General features: G+C 36.4%; 1 protein-coding gene and 1 long non-coding RNA gene across 2 annotated transcripts in view; one reads left to right on the top strand and one right to left on the bottom strand.

Annotated features, from left to right (window-relative positions):
* LOC104328993 (sodium channel protein type 3 subunit alpha-like) overlaps nucleotides 1-22,463 on the top strand; it is an 80,744-nt gene extending 58,281 nt beyond the window's left edge. Inside the window, exons 18-27 of the mRNA XM_075431097.1 lie at nucleotides 3,586-3,703; nucleotides 6,185-6,339; nucleotides 7,592-7,765; nucleotides 12,913-13,035; nucleotides 13,307-13,588; nucleotides 16,042-16,095; nucleotides 16,905-17,042; nucleotides 19,995-20,099; nucleotides 20,511-20,781; nucleotides 21,129-22,463. Of these exons, the coding sequence (XP_075287212.1) occupies nucleotides 3,586-3,703; nucleotides 6,185-6,339; nucleotides 7,592-7,765; nucleotides 12,913-13,035; nucleotides 13,307-13,588; nucleotides 16,042-16,095; nucleotides 16,905-17,042; nucleotides 19,995-20,099; nucleotides 20,511-20,781; nucleotides 21,129-22,312 (2,604 nt within the window). The 3' untranslated portion in view covers nucleotides 22,313-22,463. The remainder of the gene's footprint in view (nucleotides 1-3,585; nucleotides 3,704-6,184; nucleotides 6,340-7,591; nucleotides 7,766-12,912; nucleotides 13,036-13,306; nucleotides 13,589-16,041; nucleotides 16,096-16,904; nucleotides 17,043-19,994; nucleotides 20,100-20,510; nucleotides 20,782-21,128) is intronic.
* The window catches only part of LOC142362459 (uncharacterized), a 69,637-nt gene that overhangs the window by 10,075 nt on the left and 37,038 nt on the right, over nucleotides 1-22,524 (bottom strand). The window contains exon 2 of the long non-coding RNA XR_012765089.1: nucleotides 17,945-18,041. This is a non-coding gene — a long non-coding RNA (uncharacterized LOC142362459). The remainder of the gene's footprint in view (nucleotides 1-17,944; nucleotides 18,042-22,524) is intronic.

Genomic DNA, 22,524 nt, shown 5'->3' with positions numbered 1-22,524 from the left:
CACCTTTTCCTGCAGTTCTTTATCTCCTTTTCCAGCAAAAAGAGACTCAGTCTACTTAAATTAAAAAGAAAAAAGAGAGAGAGGGGTCGGTCCTTAGTAAATGAGGAGATGAGAATATGCAGCATAGACTTCCTGTGGGTTTGTTTTTTTTTAAATTACACAAGACAATGTTTCCTTTTTATTCCTCATATTAACAGCTGTATTGCTGGCATGTTTGTTCTTTGCTTTGGACATTGGGAAACGTCAGTTTTTCCTTTACTATTTGAATATCAAAATATTAATTATTTTTAAGTTGAATGCACAGTAGGTTGCACCATGTGAATAATCAGTGGCCTACTTATTAATGGCTCTTATTAGTTTTCTTTAAAGTCATTATCTGCAATTTTGTGTACACTTCCATTTGTTATTTTTAAGACAATGCTTACTAAAGATTGACTCTTTACTAATTACCTGAAGTAATCCTAAGTGGCTTCAGTGGGACAAGTTGTAGTAGTAACATTATTCTTGCAATTAGTTGTGCCATTGTACCTTCACTCCTTCAGGAAAAAAGAAAGATCAGGAGCTCCAAATGTTGACCTTATAACAGTACAGTTCATATTTGTATTGGAAAAAATAATGTATTTAAAATCTGAATAGCTTTTCGCTGCCAACAGTGAAAAAGAAAAAAGGTATTGTATTGAGGGAATTTTCTCTAACAAAAATGTTTTAGCTGATGATTTGCAAATGTCAAGGTTACTTTTTCTTATTAAATTGTTTCTGACTTCTTTCACAAACATAGCAAAAAAAAAAGAAATTTGTTTAATACCTATAAAAATTTTGTCCTTTGACATTTCACAGTTGAGGTCTAATATCAACTTCTGAGTACATGAATTGACCCATTCAGTCCAGTCCTTAGTGTATGTACGAGGCCTTCTTACCTTAGTTTGGTAAACTTTGAACAGCAGCTAAGCACCCTGGAATGTGAAGGATAAACACTTCTGTCTTTCCCAAAAGTCCTGTTCCTGGAGTGATTCACAAAATTAGTTAGATATCTTCAGGCTTTGTACATAGCAAAGAAACCGAGTTTTTTATTAGAACAGGAAACTCTTCTATCCTTATTGCTTGTTACCTATTTTGTTGTTTTTGATACCTTCATTTTAGTGGAAAATATGAGCACCCCAAGTGAAAAAGAGAACTAATGTTTAATTAAATCTGTAACTATTGAAGCACAAGACTATATCCTGTACTGTCCTTAGAAGAAAGAAGGAAACAGACAACCTTTATGTCAAAATAGTTCACCGAGCCTCGAATTTGATTTCTAGAGTCAAGAAAATTGTCTTTCTTAACTAAAAATAAAAAAATTCTCTACTCTCTGATTCTTCTACCACGTATTAAATGAGATATATAGCTTCATGTTCTAAACACATTGATTCTTTTCATTTTCTTTTCCGTTGATGGATGTTCATCTTTTAATGTTGTTAATTCATAAAAATCTGTATTCTTTCAGTTGAATTCATGTCATCTGCTCAAACGGTGTACTAAGTAGCTTACAGTTCAAATGACCCAGGGTACTTCATGTTGTTTTTAATTTTTATTAGCAGTACGACACAAATCATCCTTACTCTTAAAAAACTGTATTTTTAAAATTAGCAATTGGATTTATAGTTCAAGTGATTATTTCAGTTTACCTAACACTGCTGCAACATTTTGCAATATATATGCTATGTCATGGAATGATGAAAGCAGCATATTAATAAAATGATGGAGGTATGTAATGCTATCCTCAGGTTCAGTAGAATTAGTGGTAGGAAAATATGTTTGCAGTGAATATTGGTATTTTAAAATCAATGCTGCTATAAATGAAAAGAGGTGTTTACATTAAATGCGAGTAATATGGGGGTTCTATTCCACTTAATCAGCTTCTAAAGTAGCAGCAAAGCAAGCAATATTACTGAATAATTTTTAATAAATGTTGATACAGAACACTGGGTTACTTTTTCTTATTAAATTGTTTCTGACTTCTTTCACAAACATAGCAAAAAAAAAAAAGAAATTTGTTTAATACCTATAAAAATTTTGTCCTTTGACATTTCACAGTTGAGGTCTAAATATATCTTGATTGGGTAGTGCCTGTAACTTGACTGCTTTTATGTCTTAAATATCTCTGTCATGCAAATCTAGCTAAATTAATGAAAATGGGGTTGATTCTACAAAACTGAGGCTGTTTTACAAAGTGTGCTTACATCATTCCCTACAGACATTTAGTTGTGTGAATTCATTACTGATGTTAAGTACTTCTTGATAATAACGTTGTAAAATGTCAGAGAATGCTGTGACCAAAACTACTTTAACTTAGTTTGGTACTCATACTCAGATTAATGTACAGGACACCACATCTCACTGTTAAATCTCCAGACTATGGATTTTTGCAATACACATGCAGATTATAAAATAAAAAATAAATTAACTCTTATTCTTTCATTAGTAATTTTTTCCATACTGATGTGACTTATGTAATGTTCATTATTAAAAAAAAAATAAATCCTTTCTTTTTGGGTGTTAACTGTACAGGTATGTGTACCAGAGTAATGGGTAGTTTCAGAATGCACAATGTAATGCATATGTGCATTGGCAAAAAAGAATGCAAATTAATGCCAGTTGAAATGTATTTATCATACCTTTTCCTTTTTGAAACTTAGCAGTATATATGAAAAAAAGTAGAATGTGTTCATATGGTAGTGATAATTATGGGTTAAGACAGGGAAAGCTTAATTTTGTTTTATTAATGTGTTGAGGGTAATGTTCAAAATCACATCTGAAACAAGGTTTCATATTAATCCTCATTTTACTTTAGCATTTTCCAATCTAGATCATAAGAGTGATCTTAAAATGAAAAATAACTAAATTATCTGTGGCCAAAGGTAATCAAATTTTATTACAAATTGTCATATATGCCAGAAGTGTTTACCTTGCATCATACTGATGTTTAAGAGGCCAGTGAAAAAGAACTAATAATTAATTTCCTTTTTTTTTAAAATTAAAAATAATAGGTACTGAATTAAAAACAGTCCTTAAAAATCTGCTGCATTTTCCCACTTGCACATTTTACCCTGACAGTTCACAATTTAAAGTTTTTTACTGTCAGGATTTACTGTCTTCAGGTTGAGGAGAGTGCTCCAATGAAAGTAGCTACCAACATACATTGTCTTAAAGCATACAGTATAAGTGGTATTGGTTCAAAATGTCACCAGAGAAATTGTAGTAAAAAAATAATAATAGAAAACAAAATAAATACAATGTGTATCAGAAAGCCTACTTGGTAGTAGTTCACTTTGGTGAATGCTAACACTGTGCTATATTTAGACCAGAAATTCTGAAATTCCGTGAAAGATTACATGATATGCCTTGCAATCTCTGGGTAGAAAGTGGATGATGTACACACATTTCAACAGCATTGACTGCTATATGTGGATGTTTGTGTGTATTTCTGGTGACAAATATTGTTCTTGTTACTACTTGTACACAATGTTGCATGCTTAAAATTATTTACAGTTCTAAAAACATAAATATTTGTAAAGTGTAAGTGTTACTGAATTTTATTTTCAGAAGCTGAATTTTTCCAGCTCATCTGAAGGAAGTACAGTTAATTTAGCTCTCTTTGGAGAAGAAAAAGCTGAAACTGAACCAGAAAAAGCATCAGAGCTACAGGCGTGCTTTACAGAAGGTATGTTGTACAGAAAGTATGGAAATAACATTTGGGGTTAGCAATTACATTTTGGTTGTTGGCAACAAGCATTGGCAGTTCAAGGAAGCTACATGCAGCAGCAGTCCCAGATCCTAGTTTGTCAAGTCTTATGATACGACCAATTTTGCCTGTTCTACATAATTGTACTGAAGTCCATGGAGCTGTTTGTGTGATACAAAGTTAAATATGTGTGTGTGTGTGATCATTTATAATATTTTAAACACTAGGCACAAATCGATAAACTGATTCTCAGCAATCAGTAATCCTGTTGATTTAAATGACATTCTCAGTAGTGAAATCTGCAAGACCAAACCCTACCCTAAACCTGAGAAATTTAAACCAGAATCATGTGATTACCCATGGTCCCTTCATAGTGCTAGAAAGCAATCCAGTGGATGATTCAGAGGTTGGGAAGTTTGAGCCAAGATAGGGTTACTGTCTTGACATTGCACCATTAATAGGGGGAGGGGATGCATCAATATAATGTGAGATGCAAAGGTGAATGAGATCCTGTGCTTTTATTTGAGTAGTCTTAGCAGCATAGCTGCATGTCCTTAGAAGTTTCGATTTATTTTAATTCTGTATAGCTATATTGTTTAGGGGACTACTGAAATTTACTGTAGAGGAATGTATTGCCCATTTTTGTGGTGTTACAGATTTTACTGTCCTTTTAAGTCATGATTAAAATAATTCAAACCAAAATATGTTCCAGGATTAACTCTCCTATCCTATTCAAGCTTTTTGATCTACTGTTACGAAGTGTCTTGGTTTCGGCTGTGATACTTTTCTTCCCAGTGGCTGCTGTGTTTTGAATTTAGTACCAGAAGGATGTTGGTAATACAATGATGGTTTAGTTGTTGCTAAGAAATCAAGGACTTTTTCCAGTTTGCCATGCTGGACTAATGAGTAGGTGTACAAGAGCTGGGAGGAGGCATAGCCAGGCAGCTAACCCAAGCTGGCCAATGGAAATACTCCATATCATAGATGTAATGCTGAGCTTATAAATGGGGGTTGGCTGGGGGGCAGGAGTTGTTTTGTTGTTTCTTTTTTCCGGGAGTTCATCAGGTTCTGAGAAGTCCACAAGCTCACATGGAGCTGTGAACCTGTGGGTTTACATGATTGCTGCTCGGGGACTGGCTACACAATCAGTTGTCAGGTGGTGAGATAAAAATTGTGTTGTGTATAGCTTGTATTGCACATTCTTTTTTTTTTTTTTCCTTTGTTGTCTTATTAAACTGTCTTTATCTCAACCCACAAGTTTTGCTTTCTCCCATTCTCCTCCCCATCCCACTGAGGGGGGGAAGAGTGAGTAAGCAGCTGTGTGGTCTCGTTTGCCAGCTGCTAGGTTAAACCACGACATGAATTATAGAATCATTAAGGTTGGAAAAGACCTCTAAGATGATCAAGTCCAACCGTCAACCCAACACCACCATGCCTGCTAAATTATGTCTTGGAGTTCCCTATCTACACATTTTTTTTAACACCTCCAGGGATGGTGACTCCACCACTTCCCTGGGTAGCCTGTTCCAATGCCTGACCACTCTTTCAGTGAAGAAATTTTTCCGAATTTTTCCTAATATCCAATCTAAACCTCCTGTGATGCAACTTGAGGCCATTGCCTCTTATTCTATCACTAGTTAGTTGGGAGAAGAGACCAACACCTGCCTTACTACAGCCTCGTTTCAGGGAGTTGTAGAGAGCAATGAGGTCTCTCCTCAGCCTCCTCTTCTCCAGACTGAACAATCCTAGTTCCCTCAGCCGCTCCTCATAAGACTTGTTCTCTAGACCCTTCACCAACCTCGTTGCCCTTCTTCGGACACACTCCAGCACCTCAATGTCCTTCTTGTAGTGAGGGGCCCCAAACTGCACACAGTACTCAAGGTGCCGCCTCAACAGTACCAAGTACGGGGGCACAATCACTTCCCTACTGCTGCTGGCCACACTATTCCTGATACAAGCCAGGATGCCGTTGGCCTTCTTGGCCACCTGGGCACACTGCTGGCTCATGTTCAGCTGGCTGTCAACCAACACCCCCAGGTGCTTTTCTGCAGGGCAGAAAAGCAGAAGCTGCTGTACTTTTGAACTAGTGCATGTGAAAGTTGCTACGTGTTTATGCTCTTTGTTTCTACTCCCTGACAATTCTTACACGTTCCCTATTTATCTGTACAGAAATGAAAAATTATTTTTAAAAATATGTTTATAAATATAAATTCGCTCAGTTAGATGACTCCTTTTGATTCTAAGCTTGATGTAGCATCAGGATAGTAGAAAAGTTTTATACATGCAAGTTTTACTACATCCAAAGCATCAAATCAAGAAGGTAAGGATGCTTTAAAGTAGCATGCAGTAATTTGAAGCACTGACTATTTCATGAAACAGGAGCTAGTTAAGAGTGTTTTTGCTTTTTCAGGATAATGACAATTCTGCCATATAACAATTTGTCATTTTTTGTATTATTAGGCTGTGTACGGGAGTTTAAATGCTGTCAAGGCAATATGGAAAGCACAAAAGGAAGAATCTGGTGGAACCTTCGAAAAACGTGCTACAAGATAGTAGAGCACAACTGGTTTGAAACATTCATTGTCTTCATGATTCTTCTCAGTAGTGGTGCTCTGGTAAGTAGAGCATTCACCCACAGAAATAGTACCTATAAAAAATATTTTATCAAAGATAGTATCGTAGCACATCTTTGTTCATTAAGAAAATAAAAATACAAAGGTTGGCTTACAATAGAGCTTGGAACTAAACACCCAGAATATTTTGGGTACTGCATGTAAAAATAAGTCATTGAAATTCTGCTGTCAAATAACATTCTGCAGATGATTTTTTGATGAGTACAAGGTGATATGTTGTGAGGGTGCTTATGAAAAGGATTACACTAAAAATCTTGTGTAACAAATTATAAAAATCATACAAAATTAATTGTATGCAATAAAAAGAACAGTTATTCTACTTTAAATTGAAATTGTCCCCAAAAGCAGTACACATACCGAATTCATCATGTTCTCAGTTAATTTCTTGCTTTAGTTTTCATTTTGGTGTTTCTAGACTGTTACATAGGAAGCCTTGAATTCCATTATACTACTCTTCATGACTTTTAGTCCTTCACACAGCTACTGATTATTGGATTCTTTTGGGTTGTTGATTGACACTGGACTTGGTATAGACTGTCATTATCTCTGCTCTGGCACCTGAAGCACCATGTTCCTTCCTTCTTATCTGACCTTGGTGTTTGTAGAGTAGTTTATCTCACTTTTTTCTTCAGTCCTCATACTACCATGTGGTGTTTTTCCCTTTCTTAAATACGTTTTCCCAGAGGCACCACCAGCTTCACTGATGGGCTCAGCTACTTCCTGTGTTGGGTCCACTGGAAAGCCAACACAGGGCAGCCGCTGGCCTCTTCTCACAGTGGCAACGCTTGCAGTCTGCTGCTGCCAAAACCTTGCCACCAACACTCAGTATTGAAATTCAGCAAAGATCAGCAGCAACTTAATATTTGGTCACTGTAGCTCATTATTCACTTTTGTTAGATGAATTTATTATAGTCAGGAGACTGCTTTCTGACTGAGCCTGGCTGGGTTTTTCAGGGTGACAAACTGTAATTCTGTGTCAACTATTGTTGAAATTTCTAAAAACCTTTCTGGCAACTTCAGACATTATATTGTAATTCCATTGTCAGGCAATGATAAAATCAAAAACTCAGAAAGAATGCAATTGTAATGTCAGCTCATGCTGGCTTTTCAAGGTAAAACATCTGAAACCAAAAGTGATTTTACTTTGCCATTTTTTAACTCAGTTCTTTTGACTTAATTTGTAGTTTGCAAAGACCTATGAATATCTGACTTACATGCCACTCATTTTTCACAGGCTTTTGAAGATATATATATCGAACAGCGCAAGACTATAAAAACCATACTGGACTATGCTGATAAAATCTTCACTTACATCTTTATTCTGGAAATGGTGCTAAAATGGGTGGCCTATGGTTTTCAGACTTATTTCACTAATGCTTGGTGTTGGCTGGACTTCCTGATTGTTGATGTAGGTACTATACTTTCAAAGTATTTTATTTCTGTTGTTAGGCAGGTCCTTTTATGTAACTCAAATCTGGTACATAAATATATATGTATGTATATACACACACATACAGAGTGAAGAGTATAAATTGGGTTTAAAAGCACGAAAATGGCATACTGGTGAATAAGATTCCATTGTAATTATTCAGTGAGTCACTAAATCTGCCTGTGTGTTTGTGCTATCATTGATTTCATATCTTCTGTTTGTATTTTGCTGTGCTGGGTCTCAGCCAGTGAGTGAGGACTATCAGCTGACTGGACTTCAGTCTTCTGGATTTGGTGACAGAGAACAAGGAGAAAGCAGACACAGAAAGGAAAGGGATATTTAATTGAGCCCATGGGGGTGCAGTAGGACAGTTGATGCTGGGCTTAATGAGTTACTGGCAAAGAACTGCAGGGGAGGATGGTATCAGGAAATCAAGAAGACAGCAAAAGAAGAGGGGTGGGGGCAGGGAGGCAGCAATTAGAGTAAAGAGAAGGGTTGAGGAAAATGAGAAGTGATGGCCTATGGATCAATATAAAAAATGGGAATCATTCATTTGCAGTCCTCATTTTGATTGTTACGGCGCTCCCTGTGTATGAGGCTGCAAGGCTGATTTCAGTGCAACTTTTCACTGACACATGACTTTCTAAAGATTCTTTTTTGTAAGCTGAAATTATTTCGGTTTTGTTTGGCTCTGTCTCCAATCGTAGAGAATGCCCCGTGCTGCCTCTCTAAATTCTGAATTCTTTTAATGGAAAAAAGCCAGGTTTTAGGTGACACAATTAATGTTTCTGAACAATTACGATAAAAAGTAGTCTTAGAATTTCACTCCAAAGAAATTAATTAAATTAGTCATATTGCATGGTACGTTCTTATAAAGCAGTTCTTTTTCTTTGCATAGACATTTGAGTGGAAATTCAACAAATGGACTGGGGAAAACTCTACTATCAAATGGTATTTGGAATCTAGGACAGAAATGTTGTCAGCTACTGGTAGGATTGAAACCTACCTAATGCTCTTTTTTTAAATACTTTTTTGGAGGGAAAAACACAAGCAGTGTTTGTTATTTGTCTTCCTCATTTAACCGTGCTTCTTTTTTTAGCATCAGGAACACAGAATTCCCATTCTGAAAATTGGGCTAACTCAGTGAAATGAGACATAACATATGTTTTCTCTGGGAAATGCCATTTTTAGCTCTCTCCTTTCATGTCCTCTCCATTCCTTCTGTTGTGAGCACCCAATATGTACTTATACAAAGTTAGCATGTGTTCCCAGAACAGGTGTGCTGATCTCTGAGAAATTTGATTAAGAAGTTCTCCCCTTTCCTTAAGTTCTGCAAAACAAGATACCCTCAACAAGGCAAAGGCAAACTAGTTAAGAGTGAGGCTGAATATAGATCATTTTTTTTATATTTGCTTTCTTTATGGATGCCATAGACTTCTCTTTTTTTTTATAACTCCAATGTTAAATGAAAAAGTCTGGCAATTTTATAATTAATGGGAAATCAGCAGAAATCATTCAGATGGATTTTGTCATCTTTGCATAAAATTGTTGATGCCAAGTTTTAATCTCATTTCCTGTTAGGATTCCAAGACAGTATGTTTCCAGAAACTTGTGATAATTAAATTTGCGTTTCTCTTTGTCCATTAGAGTTGTCATTTGTGAAAATCAAAGAAAATAAAAGAAAAATAAATATATGTGTTCCCATTTAAGTAGTCAGAAGCAGTGTCTTTGTACAAGCCAGTATTGTGAAAGGTTGATACTGAGTTGTGTTTAAGATAAATTCTTCTTAGTAAACCATACCAATATCTCTGTATGAACAGGTATGGGCTGTTCCTTTTTTTAGTGATATCAGTGCTTTATTGTAGTTATCTTCATCCCTTGCTTGGAATGCCTACATCTTATGACCTTCTAGCAGCAGATCCTAAAATAATTTAGGTTGGAAGGCACCTGTGGAGGTTTTCTGGTCTAGCTCCTTGTCTTGAAATCAGGGCTGGCTTAGAAATTAGCTCTAACCTCAAGGTTAGATTAGGCTGTTAAGGGTGATACCCAGTTTTGAATGGAGATTCTGCCAACTTACTTGGCAATCTGTTCTCAGTGTTTGACTACCTGTATTTTAACCCTGTTCCTGCCCTACACCCCCATTCCCCTGAAAAAGTCAGTGGTGGTCTGCTTAGCTTTTTCTGACTTTATTTCCAGATTTTCTTGTTATTACTTTCAGCTAGTAGCAAGCAACTTTAACTCTTTCTTTTACTGCTGGCATTTTACCTCCTGGTTTATGTAACAGACAGTGTGCTGCCCTTGACTGTTTGAATCTATTTTGGCTTTATCTCCCTGTTCTATGCCTTTATCCAGCTAAACATTGCACAAATTTACCATACTAGTACCAGTCTAATAAAATGTTTCGCAGTAAGTCAACATCTTACAGGATGTTTTTAGGCAAACTGTTCTGTACCTATCGGTCTAAACTCTCCAGCTGTCCCCTGTTTGGGAGAGAACTTATAGCACACAAACACTGTTATGATGTTCACAGTGTTTCCAGAAAAGGATAATTAGCCCCAAAACAAGTACAAAAGCTGGTTTTGCTCAGCCTTCTGTGTGCAAATTCAAAGGGCATAATGAGAAAGAACAGACATGGTATTGTGTAGTTTGACAGCTTGCTTGAACTACCCTGAAAGGAAAGAAATCTGCATAAGGCTTCCTCATGGGTAGATGCAACAGGACATAGCTGTCTGGAGTGGAAGACTCTGTGAGGACAGCAATCTTTGACTCTCACCAGAAAACAGCAGGACAATCAGCTTTTGAGCTGTTAATCCAGCTGTACTGAAGGTTTCAAAAATTCTTGTGGATTAGTCCCTCTCTTCCACAAGAGTAATAATCTTAAAAGAGGAAATAAATCTAAAGGCACATTCGTTGCCCAAAACACAAGCAGTTTAACAAATCCAAAGATGTTTCCACCGTATGTTAGCAGTGTGTTTTTCTGCAAATGCCCTCTTTGGTAGTTACAATGACAGAAAGTTGAAATGAAGCCGAGGATGGGTTCTGTCTCACATGTATCGTTACAGTGTGTTTTTTACATTTTTCCCTTTTTTTTGTTACAATACACCTTTTGAATTTACTGCATTGATGGAAGTATATAATACTATTTTCTAGTTTTACATCACAGAGATATTACAGTTAGCACTTTTGTATGTGGAAGAAAGTTCAGAGCTGGTGTCGGGAGTTGTCCAAACCATGATAATACATAAGGAAGAGGATGAAATGATTTGGAGGGGGGGGGGGATGCTTGCGTGCACGTGCACATAGATCCACAAATGGTACCAGAATAATTAAGTTTAATTGCCATCAGCACCATGTGATGAGATGCACTACCCTTCCTCTCCTTTCTCCCCTCCAAAAAATGAAAGGAGAAAAAGCAATATGCTAAATTGTATTTTAGTTTCCAAAGAAAGATAAAATTACAGCATCGTTAAGTAGACATGTGATAATCTTTCAGGAAGAGGGTTTCTTGCAATGCAAATAAGCAAACGTATTAACTGCATTATCTAAGAATATATGGTTATTTGACAGGAATACTAGAAATATATTTTGTCTATATCTTCTCTAGAATTATAAGTCATAATGATCTTAGGGTCTTGATGGATTCATATCAATTAATGCTTTCTATGCTAAAAGTTTGTCTAGCGTTTGAATTAAAGAACACACAGTCTTCTGAAAATTAGTATTATAATTGAGTTTGTATAGGAAATCAGATTGGTGGCATACACAAAGGTCATTCCACTTAGTGACTGTGTTGTTCTTCTGTCTCCTACTTTTATTTTTTCCTTTTTTTTAATGAAATTTTCTTCTCTTGAACTACGTCCCAATTATAATTACTTCAGCAGCCAAATTATCTAAAGTTTTAGATGAGTTATTTCATGGATACGGGTATATAGTCATCCATGATAAGGCATTGTAGTGATCACTGACTTATATTTCATATATTACACAGTTGTTGCATTCCATGAGTTAATTTGGTTATATCTAGTTTGTGTGATTTACAAAAAACATTGCGTCTTGATATTTTAAAATCACCCCTGATTTAATTAGTACATTGGATACTGCATTTGAAAGACAAAAAAAATATTACCCAATTTCTCCTTGTTGTCTGTGTATTTTATAATCTGCCATTGTTCAAGCCATTCTAGTACTCTAAGGCAGATAATGTATCTGCCAGTGTCTTGATCATTCTTGGACTTAGAACTTTTAACTTCAGTTTTGAACTTCAAGCACTGGAAACAGTGCTCTGTGCCAAATGGAGGTAAACATAGGTTTTCTTCTGGCATTTGATATTATGATTTTTAAATATCCAGATTGCAGTAGCCTGAAGAGACAACAAGCCATAGGTCACAATTAAATTATTAACTCTGTCATAACTCCACTTCCCAGGAAAGTGCTGTCTACTGTTCTGTGCATGAGTGCATTGCTTTTAGGTAATTATATTGACATTGATATTTCTTTGTGTTGGTTGTACACTTAGGAGTCACGTGTATCAGGGTCTTGTCTGACTGAGTATGTACCACTTCCAAGTCTATCACCATCTGCAGGCAATATGAATTACTAGTTATTCATATATCTACTATTACCTGAATTATTCTAAGTGCAAATTAGCAGAAACAAATGCTGCTGGCTCACATTTTGTCGTGACTGTAATAATGCATCTGTAGTAGAGTACTGTTTAGTGTTGTAAAATGTCATGTAGAATGGGAGTAGGTTTTCAGTACATTTCAGGCTTTGACTGAGTTTATTGGGAAGATGAGTTCTTCTTGAAATTCTTGTTACCCAAATTGCTTTTCACTTTCACAGGTATGATGTGCATTCTTCTAACTAGCGCTTTGTCTGTGATGAAAAATACAGAGATTAAGGTCTCTTATTGTTTAAACTGTTCTGAAATCTACATGCAATGTTCTATTCATTTTTAAAATTTTTTGTTCTTTTTCAGTTGTTCTTGCTAGAAGCTTAGGGTCCTTATGAACTTTGTTCTGATGCCTGGATCAAAAAAGTTCTCTTCCTTGAGGCATCACATTTGTGTTGTGAGGCTATTAAAAAAAAAAAAACAACGTTCTTTCCTTTTGTTTTGTTTCCTCTAGGTCTCCTTGATTAGCTTAGTAGCTAATGCCCTTGGTTTCTCAGAACTCAGTGCAATTAAATCTCTCCGAACATTGAGAGCTTTGAGACCTCTGAGAGCTTTATCACGCTTTGAAGGCATGAGGGTAAGAAAGAAAGAAACAGTGAGTAAAACAAATCCATAAAAATATGAGTAATTATAAAATCATGGAGGAACACTGAACTGTATGTCTGTTTTCAAGGCCAACAGTAGCATCTTTGATTGCATTACATGTGTTATTCCTTTTCTATTGGCATTACTTCAATGTATTTTAATGTTTTACATTAAATCTTTTGCTAAATTTGGAAGAAAAAGTAATCTTTTTAGTGCGCTACATATTGTTTTAAAATGTTTTTTTTTCTGTGTTTATTTACTAGGTGGTTGTGAATGCTCTTACTGGAGCAATCCCATCCATTATGAATGTACTTCTGGTTTGTCTTACATTCTGGCTAATTTTCAGCATCATGGGAGTAAATCTGTTTGCTGGCAAGTTCTACCACTGTGTTAACACCACAACTGGTGAGCCCTTCCCACCAGAGGAAGTCTATAACATAACTGCGTGTAAAATTCTTGCAAAGACTGCTGACGATGTTCGGTGGAAAAATGTGAAAGTAAACTTTGATAATGTTGGAGCTGGTTATCTTTCTCTGCTTCAAGTAGTAAGTGTATAAATTTTGATAAATTAATTTTCCAGCTTTAACTTTTGTAGCCGTAACATTTAGTTCTATAATTTTCAGTGTTATTTTACGATGTATGAAGGGATATGGGATTTGATTTTATAATTGTGTTCTATGAACCTAATTAATATTACTTATGGTAAAAATCTGATAGATTCTGTGGCCATTTTGGAACTGGAGGTATATCTACCAGATGGGTATAAACTTCCTTTGCACGCAACCACTAGTACCTTTTCAAGTTCTATGGAAATATAGTATCTAGTTAAAAAAAAAATGCAGCTAGGATTGATTTTATTTTATTGGCTTGATGTGTTAAGGCATGTTGACTTAGATTTTTACCATGGTAGTCAAATAGGTACATTCTAGGGCTCATCTGATCTTCAAACAAGAAGAGAGTTGATCTAGAAAATGTTTTTAAATTAACTTTTTCTTTTCTCTTCTTTTCCTTTTTATTATTCTTAGTAGTCCCACTCCAGTCATTGTCTATTTATTGTCAAGTGAGTTTTTTGGAGATAGTTTTTAGCTTGTTTTTAAACTCTAGATGATTGGTTGCAGCATTTACTAGTGCTAAATTTCTAAGCGTAAGCCTTTTTTAGAGGCAACATCTGTAAATTGGAGCAAATAGGACAGAAACGTATATTCCTAATCGAGTTTGCTTGGCAAACTGCTGCTGGGAAAAGATTTGTGCTCCTAAGCATTTGGTAATTATTCTGTCTTCAAAAACCTTCAACTGGTAGTATGTAGTACTTTAGTATTGTGCTAGCAAGCTACCATCTGATTGATCCAGGGAGTAACAGTAGTCATTGCTAAATAGCACTAGCCAATTGCATAAATTACTCGTGTAGAGGGCAGCAGTGCTTTTAGCTTTTATAACATCTTCCATAGAATGGTTCAGTGATGTAGCCTTTACAGTAAACATACCATTCATACCTTGTTTTTACTTAATATCTTAGCTCACAGGAGTAGGTTTGGTGGAAGGCCCACTAGATGGATAATGAATTGGCTGGATGACTGCGTGCAAAGACTTACAGTCCGCGGCTTAATGTCCGAGTGGAAACCAATAACAAGTGGTGTCTCTCAAGGGGCTGCACTGGGACCAATACTATTTAATAGCTTCATCAGTGACATAGATAGTGGGATTGAGTGCACCCTCAGTAGTTTTGCAGATGTCACCAAGCTGAGCGGTGCAGTTGATATGCTTAGAGGGATGGGATGTCACCCTGAGGAACCTTGGCATGGTTGAGGAGTGGGCCCATGTGAACCTCATGAAGTTCAGCAAGGCCACGTGCAAGGTCCTGCACATGGGTCAGGGCAATCCCCAGAATTAGTACAGACTGGAGCATGAATGGATTGAGAGCAGCACTGCAGAGAAAGACTTGGGGATACTGGTGGACAAAAATTGGACACGAGCCAGCAATGTGCACTTACAGCCCAGAAAGCCAATCATATCTTGGGCTGCATAACAAGAAGTGTGGCCACAGATCGAGGGAGATGGTTCTCCCCCTCCACTCCACTCTCATGTGACCCCACCAGTACAAGAAAGACATGAACCTCTTAGAGTGGGTCCAGAGGAGGGCCAAAAAAAAGATCAGAGATCTGGAATACGTGTCCAGTGAAGAAAGGCTGAGAGAGCTGGGGTCGTTCAGCCTGGGGAAGAGAAGGCTCCATGGGGACATTACTGTGGCCTTTCAATATATAAAGGGGGCTTATAAGAAGGATGGATAGAAAATTTTTCCCAAGGCCTGTAGTGACAGGACAAGGGGCAACAGTTTTAAACTGAAAGAGGGTAGATTTTGTGGTTATAAGTAAGATTTTTTTTTTTTTTTTTTTAATGATAAGGTAGTGAGACACTGGAACAGGTTGCCCAAAGGAGTTGTGGATGCCACATCACTGGAAGTGTGTGATGTAGTGAAAGATGCCCCTGCACCTGGCAGAGGGGTTGGACTAGATGATCTCTAAAGGTCCATTAAAAGCCAAAGCATTCTATGTTTCTATAATTATCTGAAGATTTCTTGGAACTACTGAGGTTCTGGAGTTTCTTCTAAGACTATTTGCACATTCTGTCTGAAAAATGCCAATGCATGGTGGCTGATATTTTGAGTCCTCCTCCAGTTGTTGGTAGTCAGAAAGTTAGAACTGAGAGCCTTGTTATAAATTGCAGTCGTTCTGTTATGCTCACATATTGATTGTAAGTCATCCCACATAGAGTTTATATGAATTTGCATGAAGATTGTAATTTATTCAGTGTTTAAGTATTAGGGAGAAGTATTCCACTGTAAATTACTTCCTGTGAATGCTTCACTCGTGTCTTATCAGACTTTTAATATTCCTCTTTATTTTTGTGGATGCAAATACATTGCAGAAGACAGTGTTTTATTTAGAATGTTTACAAAATTGGAGTGTTGATAGAAAGTATTAACAAAGTTTGTTTTTAGGCAACATTTAAAGGATGGATGGTGATCATGTACGCTGCGGTTGATTCTAGAGAAGTGAGTGCAATATAAAATTTACTGAGTCAAAACAAATATGAGATTGATGTAATTCCTCTTGAATGGTAACTGAAATAAAGTAAAATATAAAGAATAACAATGTAAAACCTTCATAAATTTTCTAGGTAAATCTATGCACTATAAAGTAGTTAAATGCATTTAATTTTAATAAGTAAAAAAAAATATAGCACTAGATCTACATAAAGTATTACTAATTTAATAAGTCATCTGTAAATAACAAAACTAATGAAATCTGTTTTCCTAATAATTTATGTCACTGAGATCCTACAGGTTAGGAAGCAAGTTTTTGCTCTGTCTCCAAAAATAACCCAGCTAATCAAGTGACGTCACTTGCAATAGCTAATCCAGAGCTGCAGGCTCTGGCAATCTCAAAAACTAAAATGACTGAATTTTGCCTGTTTTTCTGTTAATGCTGGTATTTGTTTGTATCCCTTCTCTGTCCAGCTCCTGATTTGCATAAAGTCTATAGGAACTGAATTGCTTTGAGATTTGCACACTTCTGGGAAATTTGGTAGGATTTACATGAAACGTCAAATGTCATTGGAGAGGAACTGGCAGACAGAAAGGGGAGGAATGGCAGATCTCTGTGTGCAATTACAGACACCTGTATTAAATAGATTTTCAAGTTCAAAGATAACGCAAGCATAGGGTATGCTGAAGAAGAGATGGTTTTCCTCTCTGGCAAGGATTTGCTGTCCAGTTGGATGCAACTTCTGTTTCTGATCGGTATTCTGTAATTTGTCTCAACTGTTATTTGTGATGTAATACTGTTTTTCTATGTTACATAGATAGAGAAACAGCCCAAGTATGAGGATAACCTGTACATGTATATTTACTTTGTTGCCTTCATCATCTTTGGATCGTTTTTCACCCTAAACTTATTCATTGGTGTCATCATAGATAACTTCAACCAACAAAAAAAGAAGATAAGTATCACATGTTTCATTTTTACAATATTTCATCATTATTGAACATTCAGCAAATGTATGCAAGGATAGATATGAGTGTCTGAAATTTCTCATAGTAATAGAAAGAAAAAGAATAAAAGCGGCTATTAAGATTTCCCTTTATTCTAATCAAAATAATGAAATAATAGTCTTTGCTTTTTAAGGCATTTGAAGTAATTTAAACTTAACACTGAGTATCTGAGTGTTTTCCACATCCCTGTACAGCCCAACAATATGTTGCACATCAGAAAGTTATGTCTTGTTTTTGCTTACCCTTACAGTGCTGTTACAAAGCTGTGTGGAAATGCGGGTGACAATGCAAGCAAATAGATGACAGGGAAGAATAGAATATGCAAAACTACAAATATCAAAGCTGATAAACAGATAAGGTATAGCAGTACTGTGAAGGCCTTCTCAATTATAAAGAGACTAATACAGACAAGCTGAATGCTGGAACTACTGCTCTGTATTGTAAGATTAGAGAGGGTTGGGAAACTATCTCATGAGTTAGTCGTGAATTTGCAAGAGAAAGATAACTGTTGATGTTTGAAAATGTGTAGCTTTTCTTTCCAACTGCAATTTTTTCTATTACTCAAATGAACACAGGATTGTGTCAAGAACTCCAGGAGCATTTAAATAAATTAAAATGCAGGCTATGATGGCAAATTAAATTCTGCTTGCTATTTAGCTATAAATGGTGTCTAAGATCTACAGTAGTCTTATTTTTCTGTACACATTTGGAGCAGAATCATACTGGAGTATTGATTTTTTTTAAAAGTGAGCTAAGTAATAGTAAGGCAGTACATAATTCTTAATTTGTAATTCTAGGTGGTTTGTCAAGGTTGATTCATTGTGCAAGAAAAAGTTATTGCTAGACTTACTGCAGTGGAAACTTCCAGTAAATCTTTCCACTTGAGATTGGAGTATGCAGCTTCATATGTTGCTGCTTCGGATCCTTTGAGTCTTTTATCTGCAGACCTGCATAATAGAAAGGAGAAGTTTGTGGTTGCAAACCTGATGACATCATCATCCAAGATGTTTGCATCTCTCTTGGAATAAATGTTAGGGACCTCCAGTACTTAAGAAGAAAGTGGTTCAGTTTCTTATCCTTGGAGAGAAAAACTAATGTTATATACATGCTATTGGCACTTTTGGAGGTCTGTATGTAACAAGGTGGCCTTACTCAGTAATGAGGTGATTATAAATTCTATTAAGCTCACTTGGCAGACACTGTCTACTGTAGTCATTATGACTCAGAAGGCAGAGAAGGGTTCCTGCTGAAAGACTTTTTCTGGCAGTGTGGTGTACACCGCTTGTACATTTGTAGCTGTTGTAACTGTCACCAAGAAAGTCAAATACTGCAGGTGTCACAAAGGACAGCAATTAGGCTGGGGGCAATTCTGTCTACATGCTATTCTTCAGTTTCATGTAGCAAATTAACAAGCATTAGTTGCCTGTCTTTTGAATTTATAGATGCACTGGCGCTCACAGAAGTGTGCAGATTATGCAGTGCATGGCTACCCAGCAGTATTTTTCTTGTCTTTGTTCTGCCATGACATCACTGAGATATCTCCATTTCAGGCAGTGTTGTTGTGATATGAATTGGAAAGACGTCATGTTGCAGTATACTGTCCCTGTGTAGTTAAACTGCATGCATTTCTTTGGTTCCTCTGTGCATCCTACTTCAATTGCATTAGTTCCTGTGGGGAAAAAAATGTTCCGCTAGCTGTCAGATTTCTAACCATTACAGTCCTCAAAGGCATATAAGGTGTATCTCATCTTGAGACTGCTATTCTCCTTATGGACAGCACACTGAAACAGTGATGACTTGTTCACCTTTGATAGCCATTACATCAGTGAGGCAGCGGAAGAAATCTCCAGTGCAATGCCATTCCTTGATAGCTTTTTTTTAATTTCCCACTGGGTAAAATCTTCCAAAACCCTTACTCTCTAAGAACTGAAATTTACTTGAATATTTGGCTTATGAAGAGATCATGCCAAAAAAGATCTCTTTTGACTTCTAAATCTTTATGTCTGTATGTAGTCACAGCTGAAAGACTCAAATACGTCTTCATCCAGATTCATCATTACTTAATAAGATTGACACTACATTTGGCAAAGTCACAGAATCACCTGTGACCCTGAAATTGGTTTCCAAATGCCACTGCTTTGGCGTCATGCATACCTGGAATGTACTTGCAAACAAATGCGTGAAAGAAAAAAAAAAGTTACTTCTCAACATAAATTGTATTTTTGACAAGTGTTTCCATATGTGTATTACACAGAACAGCCTAGATATCCTTTCACTCAGACTGCTTTCGTGTTATTCAGGCAAGAAACCCCTGAGTAAGCCCATGCTTCTAATGATCTTTGTACAATGTAGGGGAATGATCAAGCCTTATATACACTGTGGAAGTATTATTGTGGCAAAAAAATATCTGAACTGAGGTACCTGTACTCAAATGATAAAACAAGCATCCTGAAAAGTAACATCAGTAATTTCTTTTTCCTCATATGGTTTCCCTGAAGGCATAGTAGCTCTTAGTGCATCTTTCAACTTTTGAAGCTTTTTTTATTTCTGGTTGATAGATTTACAGTGTGGAGTTTCTGATGTTAGATGTATAAGTATCTATGGAATGTATGCAAGGTTTTATTTTACATATTTAAATTGAATTCATCAGGCATGTATTTTTTTTTTTTAAATAACAAATAGATAGCAGTTCTGGGGTTTTTCCCTGTTCCTTTAATTGTTTTATTTTTCCATCAAGACTTGTCAGATATTTTAATAACCTTTGATATAATTACTAGATTTTGGTTTTGGTAACTATGTATAACAATAAATACATGGTTCAGAAAAACCATGTTCTGCAATGCTGTGAATTAATGGATTTGAAGGCTTGGCTATAATCAGTTCTATTTTTATTAATTTACCTTGGAGGCCAAGACATTTTCATGACAGAAGAACAAAAGAAATACTACAATGCAATGAAGAAGCTTGGATCCAAGAAACCACAAAAACCTATACCTAGACCAGCGGTAAGAATGCGTGCCATTCTTGCATCATCTACATTTGGGAAGAAATTTGCAGGAATACATTAATTATCAACAAGATTCTCCCTTAACTGTAAGATGGTTTAGGCCTAATTCAGGTTAGCCCTTCATTCTGAATTGAAACATGTACCTATTTCTCTTCCTCAGGAAAAATCTCTCATATTTGTTATCCCTGAGGAATTAGGGAATCAAAGAAACTGAAGAAATAGAAGCCTATTGGGTTTTGGTGGAAAAACTTAGAGCTGGCAAATAAAGAAGTTACTGAACAGTGCTTTTTTTAGATTTTTCAGCCTTTTCCTTGGTTGTATATTTTGGGGGAGGAAGGAAATGGGAGGGAGGAAAAGGATGTTCATTATATAGAAGATACTACCACCTTTTCTTTTTTTCTCCCCTCAGAACAAATTGCAAGGTCTGGTGTTTGACATTGTAACCAAGCAAGCATTTGACATCACCATTATGGTTCTCATCTGTCTTAACATGGTCACCATGATGATAGAAACAGATGACCAGGGTGAACTGATGCAAAATATTTTGTACTGGATTAACTTGGTCTTTGTTGTCCTTTTCACTGGAGAATGTGTCTTCAAACTGTTCTCACTCCGTTATTATTACTTCACCATTGGCTGGAATATTTTTGATTTTGTGGTTGTTATTCTTTCAATAGTAGGTAAGAAATTCTTAGATTATAAGTGACATATAGTAAGAAGTATTAATAGCTTAATATCTGTCAAATTTTGCAGATTAGAGGAAATACTTAATTTTAATTTCTGCTGATTTAGGAAATGAAAAGCATACTTTAAAGTAGTAACTCTTAATAATTCTAAATGAATTTTAATACTCTTTTTTTTTTTTGTTCTGAGTGCTGGGAAAAAAGCTAAAATTACCCATAGCAGATTAAATTGATCTCCAATTATAATTTCCACAGGTAGAATTGTTCTTTGTTCATGCTTTGTTGTCTAAAATGTAATCTGTAGTGAAATGTTACCCGTCTAATTTTATTTTTATGTTTCTTAGGTATGTTTCTATCTAAAGTGATTGAAAAGTACTTTGTATCCCCGACTTTGTTCAGAGTTGTACGACTTGCCAGAATCGGTCGAATCCTGCGTCTCATTAAAGGCGCTAAGGGAATCCGCACTCTGCTTTTTGCTTTGATGATGTCCCTTCCGGCTTTGTTCAACATCGGCCTGCTGCTGTTCCTGGTCATGTTTATCTATGCGATATTTGGCATGTCCAACTTTGCCTATGTTAAGAGGGAAGCTGGTATAGATGACATGTTCAACTTTGAAACGTTTGGCAACAGCATGATTTGCCTGTTTCAAATTACCACATCTGCTGGCTGGGATGGTTTGCTAGACCCAATCCTTAACAGTGGGGAGCCAGACTGTGACCCTAACAAAACTCACCCAGGGAGCTCCATTAAAGGCGACTGTGGCAACCCTTCCGTTGGGATTTTTTTCTTTGTCAGCTACATTATCATATCATTTCTGGTAGTGGTGAACATGTACATTGCTGTCATTTTGGAGAACTTTGGTGTTGCTACTGAAGAAAGCGCTGAACCCTTGAGCGAGGATGACTTTGAGATGTTCTATGAGGTTTGGGAAAAATATGATCCTGATGCAACACAATTCATAGAATATAGCAAATTGTCTGATTTTGCAGCTTCTCTGGATCCTCCTCTTAATATACCAAAACCAAACACAATTCAGCTTATTGCAATGGATCTGCCCATGGTAAGCGGTGACAGAATTCACTGCCTTGACATCTTGTTTGCTTTCACAAAGCGTGTTTTGGGGGAGAGTGATGAAATGGATGCCCTCAGAATACAGATGGAAGATCGGTTTATGGCAGCCAATCCATCTAAAGCTTCTTATGAACCAATTACAACCACATTAAAAAGAAAACAGGAGGAAGTGTCTGCTACTATCATTCAGCGTGCTTATAGACATTATCTTTTAAGACAGTCAATAAAGAAGCTTTCGTTTATGTATCGGAAAGAAGGGGTTGATCTGCTTATCAAAAAAGATATGATTATTGACAAACTAAGTGAAAAATCACCTCCAGAGAAAATGGATATGCCTGCACCCACCACATCTCCACCTTCTTATGACAGTGTAACAAAAACAGAAAAAGAAAAATATGAAGATGACAAATCAGAAAAAGAAGACAAGGGGAAAGACAGAAAAGGAAATAAAAAGTGAAAGACAAAGAGGTTGTCCATGATGAATGTTCACAAGCCCGAGAAGATGACATTTTTATCAGTAGCACTCTTATTGGAGGATTATGCCAAGATTACAAGTTTTTACATATTTACCCACTGCTGCAGTCAGTGCCTGTACCGAGACCCTTCACTAGCAAACTCTCATTCTGTAACAGGGAAACAATCTTGCATAAGAATAGTTTTTATTATCAG

This window comes from Opisthocomus hoazin, chromosome 9 (genome assembly GCF_030867145.1).
Source record: "Opisthocomus hoazin isolate bOpiHoa1 chromosome 9, bOpiHoa1.hap1, whole genome shotgun sequence".
Taxonomy (NCBI): domain Eukaryota; kingdom Metazoa; phylum Chordata; class Aves; order Opisthocomiformes; family Opisthocomidae; genus Opisthocomus; species Opisthocomus hoazin.
The sequence above is the reverse complement of the archived record's forward strand: the minus strand, read 5'-3'. Positions and strand labels throughout refer to the sequence as shown.